Here is a 14,628-nt window from a genome sequence, read left to right on the forward strand (position 1 = left end):
CCTCTTATTTTTATGGTGCTCTTGAAGAGGACGTCTCTTGTTCATTACGGCACTAACATTTGAAGTACTTGTTTAACTTTCAAATGGAAAAATTAACTCATCGTTCGGACAAGAAACAAGATAAAAACAAAAGGATTTCATTTCATTTAATTCCTTCTATTTTCAAAAGTACACAAGCATTTTGCTATGCAGAAAAGAAATTTCCATGACTTGTGGCTATCTTGTATAACTTGTTTCTACGGGGCTGGCTGCGCAGTCCCGGTCCCGATGATGTATTCTGTTCCTGGATTTTCGTTTCCCAGTTGACGTGGCATTCAGTGTTGCCGTATTCTTATATCATCCCTCCCAGTGTTTGAATACGAAAAATGCGAATTGAAACACTGAAATTCTTGTATCTTTGAAGATCCCACCATTGAATTGCTAGGTAATCCTTTACTTGGCAACATATCTTGTTTCTCCTTAGGAACCCATGCTATCGAGAGAAAGAATACCTAACAGCCCTCTAGTGGTTTGTGCTCGTGAACGGTCAGGTAACCTCCATTCGGTAGAAAACTTAACTTTCCGGTGGGAATTTGCTATCGAAGCAAAATTTATCGAATCATCCCCGAGTGGAAACTTGTTTGTTTGCGTTGTTATGAAAAGTTTTATTACTGTTGTCTTCATAGTATGCTTTCCATCGTTGCCTCATGAAAAACCTTGCCAGAAAAACCCAATTAGGACAAAAACTGAACGAAGGGAAAAAGAGTGCAGCACATACTTTCCGTTTGACAGTTGTTTGTCAGCAGTAATATCTTTTGAGGTGAGCCACATTCCAGTTCTTGGGAAACTTGTATCCTTTATGGTTGTCCAACTCGTATGATCCTTTCCCAGTGATAGCTGAAATCCGGTAAGGACCTTCCCATATTGAGCCTAACTTACCCGCGTTGAGTTCTCGGGTGTTTTGAGTTACCTTTCTCAAGACCAAGTCTCCTACTTTGAAATAATAGAGGTTGGCTCTTTGATTATAATATCGCTCCATTCTTTGCTTTTGAGCCGCCATTCTGATATGTGCCAAGTCCCTGCGTTCCTCGAGCAACTCCAAGTTGATTAGCATTGCTTCGTTGTTCGATTCTTCGTTCGCCTGGAAATACCTTAAGGTTAGTTCCCCTACCTCCACCAGTATCAAAGCTTCTGCGCCGTACACAAGGGAAAAAAGGGCTTCTCCCGTGCTTGACTTGGCCGTTGTTCGGTAGGCCCATAGAACCCCAAGTAATTCTTCGGTCCAGTTGCATTTTGCTGCTTCCAACCTTTTCTTTAGATTTTGTATAATTGCTTTGTTCGTTGATTCTGCTTGACCATTCGCGCTCGGATGATAAGGTGAATAGGTAATACTCTTTATCTTCAAATCTTCAAGGAACTTTGTAACTTTCGCGCCGATAAACTGCGGCCCATTTTCGCATGCAATCACTTTTGGTATTCCAAACCTGCAAATTATGTTTTCCCACAGAAAGTCGACCACTTCACGTTCTGCGATATTCTGATAAGGACCTACTTCCACCCATTTAGAAAAATAGTCAGTCAAAATTAAAAGAAACCTTACCTTTCCGGGAGCCGGTGTTAGTGGTCCGACGATGTCCATCCCCCATTTCATGAACGGCCACAGGGACAGAAACGAATGTAGGGGTTCCGCCGGTTGATGTACTAGTGGTGCATAGCGTTGGCACTTATCACATTTTCGTAAGAAGTCTTTGGCATCTTGTTCCATATGGGGCAAGTAATATCCTGCCCGAACTAATTTCAACACCAAAGAATCTGCACCTGAGTGGTTACCACATATTCCTTCGTGGACTTCTCTCATGACATAGTTAGCTTCTGATGCTCCTAAGCACTGGGACAACGGGCCTTGAAAGGATTTTCTGTACAATTGGCCTTTCTTAAAGCTATAACTTGCGGCTTTGGCACGTAACACTCTTGATGCTTTGGGATCTTTGGGCAACTTTCCATGCTCGAGATAATCGATTATTTCGTTTCTCCAGTCCCAGACCAAACTAGTCGAATTCACCTCATAATAACCATCTGTGTCCAAGACTGAGTTCATCAGTTGTACTACCGTTCCTGATTTTGATCCCTGGACTTATGTCGATGAGCCCAAATTTGCCAATGCATCTGCTTCAGCATTATCTTCCCTCGGGATATGAGTAATTGACCACTCTCAGAATCGTGCCAATAAAGCCTGAACTTTTACTACGTATTGCTGCATACGTTCTTCTTTGCTGTCAAAAATTTTGTAGAACTGATTCACCACAAATTGTGAATCACATTTGATTTTGATGAATTCTGAGTCTAGTCCCCGGGCTAATTCAAGCCCTGCAATCAAAGATTCGTACTCTGCTTCATTGTTAATTAAAAGAATCGTTCTGATGGCTTGCCTTAAAGTTTCCCCCGAACGCGTGATCAAGACTATTCCGATCCTGGACCCTTTTACGTTTGAAGCTCCGTCCGTAAATAAGGTCCAAACTCCCGATATCGATTCTGACACCATTATTTCCTCTTTCGGTGCCAGAGGCAATAGTCCCGGCCTGAAATTGTTCACGAAGTCAGCCAAAACTTGCGACTTAATTGCAGTCCTTGATTTATATTCTATATCGAATTCGCTCATTTTGACGGACCATTTGACCAATCTACCCAAGAGCGGGCTTACGGAGGATATTCCTCGGAGGGAAAGTAGTCACCACAACTATCGGGTGGCATTGAAAGTAGGGCCTCAGCTTCCGGGCGGCAACTACGAGAGCTAAGGCCAGCTTTTCCAGATGTGGGTAGCGAGTTTTTGCTCCCGTTAAAATTTTGCTAATGTAATAAATGGGAGATTGCATACCTTCATCCTCTCAGACTAAAACTGCACTTACCATAACTTCTGAAACTGCGAGGTAGACTAGCAACGTTTCACCTTATTTTGGTTTTGAGAGCAACGAGGGGCTTGACAAATATTTCTTCAACTCCTTCAAGGCTTGCTGACACTCCGGTGTCCACTCAAAATTGTTTTTCTTTTTGAGTAGTGCGAACAAGCGATGACATTTTTCTGATGAATGGAAAATGAACCTGCTCAAAGCTGCCAATCTTCCTGTAAGCCTCCGGACTTATTTTAAGTTAGACAATTGGTCTGGGATGTCCTCTATGGCCTTGATTTTATCAGGATTTACCTCAATTCCCCTTGTAAGACTAGGAATCCTAGGAACTTACCCGAACTGACCCCGAACGAACACTTCTCGGGGTTAAGCTTCATATTATGCTCCCTCAGGATGTCAAATATTTCTTGCAAATGCTTCAGGTGGTCACCTGCATTCAAAGACTTAACGAGCATGTCATCTAAATATACTTCCATAGCCTTTCCTATTTGTTTTTTGAACATATTATTTACGAGCCGTTGATAAGTAGCTCCGGCATTTTTTTAACCCGAAGGGCATTACGTTGTAACAATATGTACCGAAACACGTTATAAACGAAGTCTTTTCCTGGTCTTCTGGGTTCATCTTGATTTGATTGTACCAGAATAAGCATCGAGGAAACTCATTAACTCGTGCCCGGCCGTGGCATCAATCATTTGATCGATACTTGGCAATGGGAATGAGTCTTTCGGGCACGCTTTATTAAGATCCTTATAATCGACGCACATGCAAAATTTATTATTTTTCTTAGCAACTGCTACTAAATTGGCTAGCCAGTCCGGATATCTTACCTCTCAGATTGAACTAATCTTAAGCAAACGGGTTACCTCTTCTTTGACGAATTTATTCCTTGCTTCAGCAATAAGGTGTTTCTTTTGCCTTACCTGAGGCATGTTGGGATCCAAGCTTAACTTGTGTACGACTATCTCCGTCGAGATTCCTTTCATATCCTCGCGCGACCATGCAAAACAATCGGCGTTAATTTTAAGGAATTCAATAAAATCAGACCTGTGCTCTGGGTGCAGTCCTGTTCCCAAATGGAATTTCCTTTCTAGGAATTCTTCGAACAATGCAACCTGCTCCAGTTCTTATGTCGTGGACTTCGTCGCATTCGTCTCTTCTAGTACTTGAAAATACCTCGGTACCTGGTATTATTCCGACTCTTCTGTCCCCGGGCTAACTTCATCTGGTTTGGGGGCAGGTGCCGGTTCTGGTAATTGCTATGCCGCACGTTACTTTCCTTTGCTACTAGAGACCGAAATTGCATTCATCTCCCTTGCTGCTGGTTGATCACCCCTTATCTGTTTGATCCCCTCGGGTGTCGAAAACTTTAACAATTGGTGATATGTTGAGGGCAAAACTTTCACCTCGTGCAGCTATGGTATTCCCAAGATGATGTTATATCCCATGTCTTCATCTACCACTTCGAAGAGAGTTGTCTTCATTACTCCCTCAGCATTCGTAAGCAGCAAAATTTCTCCCCGGGTTGTCATGCTTGCAAGGTTGAATCCAGCGAGGAGTTTCGTTGCCTGAATAATGCTTCCGGTGAGTTTAGCTTGCTCCAGTACTCTCCATTGTATGATAATAGTTGAACCTCCATTGTATGATAATAGTTGAACTTCCTGGATCTACTAAAACACGTTTAATTTTAAAATCTAACACATTTAAAGAAACTACTAGTGCGTCATTGTGCGGTAGCAGTAATCCGTCTGCATCTTCGTCCGTAAATGTGATATCGTCTTCCCGGAGCCTTTAATTATGAGTTATCGATACTTTTATTTTCTTTACTGCCAAAAAGGTAACCCCGTTAATTTCATTTTCTCCAAAGATCATGTTGATCGTTTGGCGTGGGGTTCTTCTCCTGCTTTCGAGGTTTTCGCGTCGCCCCTGTTCCGACCATAATTGTTTTTAGCTCATTCACTCAAGAATTCTCTGAGGTGACCGTTCTTTAACAGTGTTTCCACTTATTCCCGGAGGTGTCTGCAGTCCCCAGTCCGGTGGCCGTTAGTGCCATGGTATTCACACCATAAATTGAGATCCCTCTGGCTGGGATCAGATTTCATAGGTCTTGGGAATCATGCCTCTTTGATATTTCTCATGGATGATACCAACTCGACCACACTGATGTTGAAGTTATACTCCAACAATTTTGGGAGAGAAGAATCTCGCGACCCCGAGATTTCTCTATCCTATAGCGATCTGTTGTTCCGGCCACGATCGGTCCTTATATCAATAGTGAACTTGTCTGTTGTCCGGAAGCTCCTGCCACGACCTTCTGTCCGCTCGTAGGGAAAAAACTGACCCCTCGAAGTCTGAATATCTGTGTCAATATCATCTTTCATTTTTTCTCTATTCTTCTCATGTCCTTTGGTCGACAATGGAAAGCCAACATGATCATCTTCGATCCTTATTTTTGACTCGTACCAGTTGTGGACATCCACCCAAGTCGTCGCTTGAAACTCGAGCAGCCTTTCCTTCAACTTCCGGGAGGCGTTCGAACTTTTTGGATTTAAACCTTTGGTGAACGCTTCAGCCGCCCATTCATCCGGGACTGTCGGTAGTAACATCCTTTCCCTCTGGAACCGGGTAACGAACTCTCGTAATAATTCGGATTCTCCCTGCGCAATCCTGAATATGTCGGCCTTTTGGGCTTGTACCTTTTTGGCACCGGCATGAGCTTTGATGAAAGAATCCACGAGCATCTCAAAGGAATCTATGGAATGCTCGGGCAATAATGAATACCACGTTAAAGCTCCCCTCGTAAGAGTCTCACCAAATATTTTCAGCAACACAGACTCAATTTCATGAGGAGCCAAATCATTTCCTTTCACTGCTGTTGTATAGGTGGTAATGTGCTCCTGTGGATCTGAAGTTCCATCATACTTTGGCACTTCGGGCATTTTGAACCGCTTCAGGATTAATTCTGGGGCTGCGCTTGGTTTATACGGTAATTGAATATACTTCTTCGAGTTTGGGCCTTTTAATACTGGTGGTGCGCCCGGAATTTGATCCATGCGGGCGTTTATTTCCTTCATGAACCGCAAAAGTTCATCCTTGAACGAATCATTCTCATTGTTGAGGCCGGATCTACTCCCCCCCAGCCCCGTCGGAGTCAACTTCGCCCCTAGGAGTGTTATTATCAACTCTCTGCGTCGTCTAGTTCATGGGAATATCAGGAGGAACTGGATCTCGTCTGTTTGCATTAATTGAGGCACCCGATAGCGCTTGCTTCAGTTCTGTCATAACCTGATCTTGCCGCGTGAGATGGCCTAGAATGATTGTTTGTTGCTCTTGCAGGACCCTTACTGTATCTGCTACATGCTCCTCATCAGCATCATCAGGAGTTACCTCCCGAACCTATCGAGGGTACCGCCTGTCATGTACCGGTGTGGCGTCATTCCCCTCATTGCGTGTGTCACTGATTGAATCCTTGAAATAAAGTTGTTCCCCTTGAATTTTAGGGTTGTGCGTGCCATTAACGGTGTTATCCGCCATTTTTGGTGTTTTTTTGCTAGGACAAAGTAATCAAAACACGTTAGTAAAAAAAGACAAGGATCAATTTAATCGCACGGCTGGCCCCACAGTGGGCGCCAAACCCGTAAAACGGTACAGTTGAATTTATTCGTGGTTTCTAGACAAGTGAATTAATTTGATCCAAAAGATAATAAAATAACCAATGAAATATAAAATACTTAGCCTTAGAATGTAGATGAAATGACATAGCTGATGAGTCTGGGAACAGGATTTTCAGGCACAACAATGATGAGATCAAAAGCGAGAGAATTATATTAAAATGCTGTATAGAATGTAGTGTAAATTAGCCTGAAAATTCATGTCCTTACAATGATAACAGAGCTCACTATTTATAGCTACGTCTAGGAAAGGAGGTCATAGGATCATGCCCTTCTTTAATGTCAATTATGAGGGCCATTGATGAAGATGTAATGTTAGACATAAATGCCAAATTCCTTGTAGGGCCATCATCCTTAATACTGCAAAATATTCTGTATTAAATGTTACCGTACGCAAAGTATTTAATACTCCTTTTATGATCGTTATTCCTTCCGGTGACAAGCGGAATAACTATGTTCGGTGGCCATCCCCATCTTCCGTTCCACGTGTCCTTTCTTTAAGCGGCCACGTATCATGTCGTATTTTTCCCTATACAAACATATTCTACAACATAACCATAGTAAATGTATAAAAGTTAACCCTCAAATACGGTAGATTTCCTATTAATTAGGAAACTGATTCTAAAAGTATGAAATTAAAACAAACACCTAAAAATTAGGGAGTATCCTTATTTAGTGTAACATAAAGGAAATCAATATCAAATGCAGTCAATTATTTCCTAAACTGCCTTTTCAAGCTATAGTTCTACATATCTGCGTTTCAACTCCAATATCTCCTCTTTAAAATGATAGGGTATATTTATATTATATATGTATATGTCATCAATATATGTTTTACATTTAAAGTAATATATCACATAATTTATTTACATATGTGTAGTATGAATAATATATATATAATTTATATTAGCACCAATATATAACATTTATTCATTATATTCGTATACCAAATATATATTATCTATATATTATTAAAAGGAGAGGAAAAAGTCCTCTCCTTAAGCCAAGTGGCTGCTTAGAAACAAGCCGCGTGGCATAAGTAAATAAGGTGATGAAGTAATATCATTCATTGAAAGACAACTCAATATTCTAGAATAAAGGAGATGGAGAGTTGAAGAACAAATTTATATTCATTCCTCCGTCAGTGAACTTAAAAGAAGCTTAGGGAAGTTAAGTCCTAAAAATTTTATTCCATGGGTAGGAAAGACCATGAAAATAGTTGAAACCACGACTATTTGAAGAAAATGAAAAATCAAGTTTAAATCTACAAGTTTGGACTGGGTTCGATAGTGCTCACAAGAATGAGGCCCACATCGGCAAGCTCTAAAAAAAACCTTTGAAATCTCAACTGAAGGGATTGTTTTTTAGCTAACACCATTTGGATTCAAGTAGAAATAGATATTGAATGAGATAGAAAATTTGATAAATTTGAAGTAAAAGAAATTCCTAATTCTATGTTAAGTGGAGGTACTTTTAGGAGAATCTTAGATAATTATGCATTTAAGATTCTCATAATTGTAATCACAATCCCTATTTTCACATTTTAAAATGAAATATTTAAGGAATATAAAAGTGGTATACAATCTAATTAAGAAGTTAAAAAATTATATTAAATTGTATATACTGTAATTATTTTAAGATAGTTGTAACTCTTATAAATAACTCTTCAAAACATTGTATTTCGAGTAAATTTCTCAAATGATAATGCAATGCTTGCTATACTAGAAATTTTATTATCCGTGAATTATATAGTACTTATAATTTGTCCGGTTTATTATTAAAAACAGAACATGAGGTGTACACTTAAATATGTGTTTCATTTTATATCAGATAAATTTTGATTTTGATTTTTGACCTTATAAAAGTTGAAAAGAGCTTTTGAAGAAGGGTAATTTAGTTGTTTTACTTGTTTTATCCAGGTATAACTAATACTTGGATACGCCATATTGTACGTGCTATAAGAATATACCAAGATACTTGTATACTTATATGCAAAATAAAAACAACTCATAATATGGGTCACAAGACACAAAAGTCTGGTTTCTTGTAAGCAGAGGCTGTTGAACTGGGCCGAAGCAAATATAATCTATTAAAAGGCCTTAGGTTTGCCAATACCTATATTCCCCTTTGCAGTTATATAATTTCTTTACTTTCCCTTTAAAAGTAGTATATACGTTTTCAATCATCAAGGGCGGCTACGTAAAATTAGTGGCCTAAAGCAAAATTTTAATAAGAGGCCTTATACTTTTTTATTAGTATATATACACACATATATGCAGAAAAACATCAGTGTTGCCATTTTTCATACTTGTTATTTATAGTATAATATTTTTAAATAATAAAACCTTTAACTTCACATAGTAGTATTATCAATTATATTAGTAAGAGGTAACTTAAATAAATTAGATGTTAGACATGTATTTACAATATGTTACCTTTGATATTATTGTAAAAAAATATATTTACTAATATGAAGATTTAAGTAATTTGATTCAAAGTTCTAAATATTTTTAGTGTTAAAGAGTAGATAGTCTTTCTTTCTTTTGTCCAAGGTTTTTTTTTTTTTTTGCAAACTTTAATATTATCTAACTTGAAATAAAATTATAAAATTCATTATTAAAAAATTTTGGGGACCTAAATTAAAGCTTTACTAGTCTCCTACTTGAGCCACATGTCCATCTCCTGATATTCTCAATCAAATTTTATAGAGTCTCAATTAAGATAAGACAACAATCAGTGAATGTGTTATTTAGTTACCAAATATGAATGAAGTTGGTGAATAACACGTTCATGGGGTAGTGATCTATAAATAATTGTTGATCATTAATGAGGGCGGCTCAACGGAACTGGTGTCTTAAAACTAAAATATATTAAAAGATCCTGAAATTTCTTTCATAAAATTCATATAATATTGAGAGAAAAAAAAAGTGGTGAGAGAACAACGTATAATATGCGGGTTAGGCGCAAGTCATATGGTATTGAACTCTCCCCTATACAAAAATATAGCATTAAGTAAAAATGGTAAAAGGATTGAGCCTATTATCGATCGTATTTTGAACCTTACGATACTTGTCTCTGGGATTTCTTAGTTAAAAAAATGAGTCACAAAAGAACTTTCTTACTAATGTGTTGATCAATCAAATGTGACAAAAAAGAATAGCTAATTTAGAGAATCTGAGTTGAAATTATAAAGTAAAATAGTAAAAAATATATTTTAAAAAAAGAAAGAAAAAAATAAAATTGATGAGAAGATAAATATATTATTTGATTTAGTGAGAGAAAAGTTTTATCCTATTAACTCATTCAATCCTACGTCTACCAAATTTTAAACAAATATTAAAATTTAAAATAATTGTATAAATTACATATATTATATAATGATATAGAAGTACTTTATATATTTTTGGGACCTTATATCTAAGGCAAGGGCATCACTTTACCCTAGAGCCGCCCTTGTCAATCATAATGGAGGCGGGCTTACGCAGGGAAGAATATTCTAAGCTTTTAATGGTCACAATCAATGGATGCATGTCCGAGTTTAATTTCACTCGAGCACCCGTCGTTACATGGAAGAAAATTATGGATGATTTGATGGAATTAGGCTACGAATTCGCTATTTACGATAACGTTAGCAAAGGAATTGTGCTTTACGAGTGCAATACAGATGGTGCAAGTAGCGATTCCAATAAATACAATTTTCGATACGTAGAGAAGATTGATGAATTTGAAAGCTTGGTTCTTCACTGTGCTATGTTGCAGAACGGTGGTAACAATTCTATGGATGTTTTCATGTTTCAAACTTCAAGAAAACGTGCATTTATTTATCAGAATCGTGTTTTGAATGATCTCGATCAGTATTGGTTATTTTTTGATGAATCGGATTGCTTTCCTAGACAAAGTTAGAAAAACATATTGTTGTTTGATAGGGTGCATACGTACTAGGGCAAGATGTTCTTTTCGACTTTAGTCACAGTTTCTTCTTCTTCTTTTTTAAAATTTAATGTTTAGAGCCTACTTTGCGTAAATAAGAACTTGATGGAAGCGTGCATTGATTTATTATGGTCTTTATTGTCTTTGTAGAATTTTTGAATGCAATTTCAAACGTTGTCCATAGTTTCCGGTGCAAACTGTAAAGTTACATCGTCGTAGTAGCATATATATTTGCTTTTGAGATCATTATAATTTGACATTAACTTATATAGATTGACTCTATAATGAAGTTTTTTATATTATCAGTTCATAGGCGAATCCAAAATTTAAATTTAATGAGTTTAATTTTTAAATTTTTCACTATTATGGGTTTTGATCTAATATGTGTTAAGATTTAGTAGATTTTTACCTATAAATTTATGCGTCGAGTCAAAAGTTAACACTTTAGTTGAATCCGTAGCCTTTAGGCTACATTCGCCCCTGATTTTCACACATTCAAAAAATATTTACAGGTAACTTCAATAAAAATTAGGATTTATAATCTTGAAAATAAACATATAAAAGTAACATGATAAGTAAATTTTTTAATTGGATCAGTATATATAAGTTGAACTCTTAATTTAAATATTGTGCATACTTTAAAAGGAAAAAAGGATAACATAAGAGTAATATTAGGGAACAGAAATTTGCATTAAATATTTCAATATACATATCGTTTAGTTTAATTATTACTTCTATTCTATGTTATGAGTTATGACTCACGAATGTTCTTTGCTAAGTAGTTAGTAATTTGGAGAGCGAATCAGAAGGTAACTTTTCGTATCTTCATTCTCTAATGCCTGGATTACTCTAACCTCCTAGGATTAAAAAAGAAAATACTTACTTTAATTATGGTAAAAATTTACTTTGTTTACACCTTCTCATGTGGGGTAAGTTCTGCGTACACACTACCTTCCTCATACCCTATGGGATTATACTGCATATGTTGTTGTTGTAGTATACCAAACAAATAAATGCATTTACTTATATAAAGACTTTTCTCACTTAACTATGTTTAATTAATACATATTTTTTTCATTAAATCACATAATCACGATAAGTTGATATGATTTAGTATATGCCCCGATGCGGGTAAATTTTTATACCCTTTAACTATTGAATGTGAACATGTGATAATAAATAACCCTCCTGATAAAGTATTTTTTTCGTGATCCCTAAATTTTTTGACATTTTAGAAGTTTTTTCATGTGCCTTTATGTATTTTTGGCACGTTTATCGTTGTTATTCTTTCATTTTCCAATTAACTAGTGATGAAATCTTTCGGAATAATTAGATCAAGAAATAAACGAGAAAGACATGAAATTACAAAAAAGTTAAAATTTTTACACATAATTGACCAGTTAAAGTAAAATGTTCATAGTTACAGTTTTACAAACAACATCTTTAAAAGAAGAAATCAACTACATGCATTCTAAATTTTGGAACTCTGAAAAAGGACCAGTTTAAATTTTGGACCTTATTATACTAACTTTTTCATTGTTGAAAGAAAACTTGTCATTTCTCAAAATGTGGGGGGGTTCTTATGACCTTTTGAAATTTTTAGTGATAATTTTTAGCTCAAGGAGGGTTATCAGTCTCACTCAAGGTGAAAAAGTAGTACTACTGTTTTCTGATCCCAAAAAGGCATTAGAGTTACTGAAATTTAAGCTAATAATTTATTTGGACGAGAAATACTTTTATTTAAAAGAAAAAAAATCCAGTATAATAATAAGAAAACCTATCTGTTTTATTAGTTTCGACTTTCGACGGAGAATAATCAAGTGAATGCATGAATTATTCTGAATTTGACATCCTTTTTCTTATTATAGGACCAATATCATGCAGCATTATTTTAGTTAAAGGCAGTGGAAGTTTCTTTTAATTTTTTATTATTATTAATTCTTGTTTTCATTTACCTGAGAAATGGGCATGTGTTAATGGAGTGGGATGAAAGAAACTGAATTTTGCAAGTGAGTTTGTTCAACTAATATAGTTGAGATAATTATGCGCAAATACGTAAGTAAAACCTTAAATTATATTTGAGGGCTTTGCTTTGAAAGATATCAACTTCAAAGGTCAGCCATCAGTCGCCCCTTAATTTGCCCAAAAGTTTGCAAAGTTGTTCATCAAATTGATATCTTCCTCCTTATCCATATCCCCTAAATTCTCTGCCCATAATGTTTATTCTTTTAAAATCCAATGATATAATTTTAATTTTAATAAGCTTTACATAAACATAGATGTTAAAAAATAGGAAAATATTAAACATGGTTATAGTGGTTGATCAATATTTTATTATTTTGGTCTTATGAATGCGTGTCACATATTCTGTTTGAATGGTTCAGTTAGATTAATAGCACGAAGTTTTTGCAGCTAAGCACGTCTACAAGGGGAGAAATGGTTTTGTTGCATCACAACATCATTATGCACTTTCAACAACTTTATTCCACCCATTTTCTCTAACTTATTATGTAGCTCATGGGTTTTGCATATTTTGACCAACATTAAAAAAAGATATTACATCCCAAATATTATAATTTAGGAGCATTTATGTTAAAATATTTGATGTTTTAGAAATTGTTTATTAATTTATTTTCCAGTTAATTTATCATTGTTATTTCAATTAGTAGAATGTTAAAAAGAGATAAAGAATAAATCTAGACAAATACTAAGGCTATTGCATGCCTTTTAAAAGGTATATAAAGAGAGTTAATATGGATTTGGAGAAGTATAATGTAAAGTATAAGTCATAAAATTGATAAAACTGTCAAGTTGGCCTAGAACAAGTGCGCTCAATTTGATTTATGTTACTGCATTTTAATGTGCTCAAGCATCCAAATAAAGTTAATCCTAAGTCCTAACCCTAGCATTCAAGAGTTATACTTTTCAATACGAAGGTTTTTTTTAATAAAAAAATTGATTTCTTATATTCATTTAAAATTTGAATGTAACAAAATGTCCCTACAAAAATCTTCTTTATTTTATTTCCCGATCTCATGTATACTATACTCTTAAAAAATTTCTTATAAAAAATGTATACAATCAGACATCTCTATAATAGCATCCTTATATAACAACACTTCACTATAAAAGTCAAGTTTTTTTGGAACCAATTTTTATGTTATGTTTTAATATATGTTCTCTATAACAGTACTTCGGTATAAAATCCAAAAATATTCAGAACAAACGAGGTTGTTATAGAGAGGTTTGACTGTATAACTAAAATAACATTTGTAATGACGTACTATTGGGGGCAAAAGGAATTTGTTAAGATTAATTAGAAGAGATCACCAATGGGCAATGGTTAATTAACACGCCATATTGAACTATGACTTGAATAAATCAATCTCTAGTACTCATATATAAATCCCGCGTAACAATTCATTACTTTGCATAAGGCCATATTAACTACTAGTCTTATATTACATTGTAATACTAGTAAAACATGTAACTAATACTCATGAATACCAACTCGAATTCTCTATAAGAGCGATAATACTCAACTTTAGCTTTAGTCGTTTCTACGGAATCTTACATTCTTAACTTCTTTGATCAATTGGACATGTGCATTAGTCCTTGAACCCCAAGTTAAGTAATTATAACTTGATATTAATAACTATATATCATATCCAATTAAGTAAAGATTAAGTGACTTGTTAAATGGTTTTATATATGTTCATTTCCAGTGTTGAGTAAATGCACTTTGATTGTTAATCACGTTCGATAATATTTTGAAAAGATATGGGCATGTAAACTATAATTTTTACAAAACTGATATCCATATTGAACACTAGATTATACGATTTAAGAAATAAATAAAAATGAATCAATAGCAAACCAATTACAAGACTGATTTATATACCAAAATCCTATATTTAACATCCAAATGATCAATTTTTTTCATCATTACGAGAATTTAGTATGTGCATATTAATTAAAAAAAAACTCTTTCCTTACATATACAAAAATTGATTCATGGTGAAGGAGGGAATAGAAGAGTGGAATAGGAAAAAGTTAATAAAATTATAACAGGAAATTAATTTTAACTGTAAAGTAGTAGTAGTAGAAGATTAGTAGTAGTTGAAATTCGAAACCAACAATAA

General features: G+C 35.3%; 1 protein-coding gene across 1 annotated transcript; it reads right to left on the reverse strand.

The window, feature by feature from the left end:
* Positions 1–778: 778 nt before the first annotated feature.
* On the reverse strand, positions 779–2,077 carry LOC142179784 (uncharacterized). The gene is made up of 2 exons (XM_075250658.1): positions 1,810–2,077; positions 779–1,527 (listed from the first exon to the last, which is right to left on the reverse strand). Exons 1-2 carry the CDS (start codon positions 2,075–2,077, stop codon positions 779–781), a joined length of 1,017 nt encoding a protein of 338 aa, XP_075106759.1.
* Positions 2,078–14,628: the final 12,551 nt, after the last annotated feature.

The sequence above is a fragment of the Nicotiana tabacum genome, chromosome 4 (assembly GCF_000715075.1).
Source record: "Nicotiana tabacum cultivar K326 chromosome 4, ASM71507v2, whole genome shotgun sequence".
Classification (NCBI taxonomy): Eukaryota; Viridiplantae; Streptophyta; class Magnoliopsida; order Solanales; family Solanaceae; genus Nicotiana; species Nicotiana tabacum.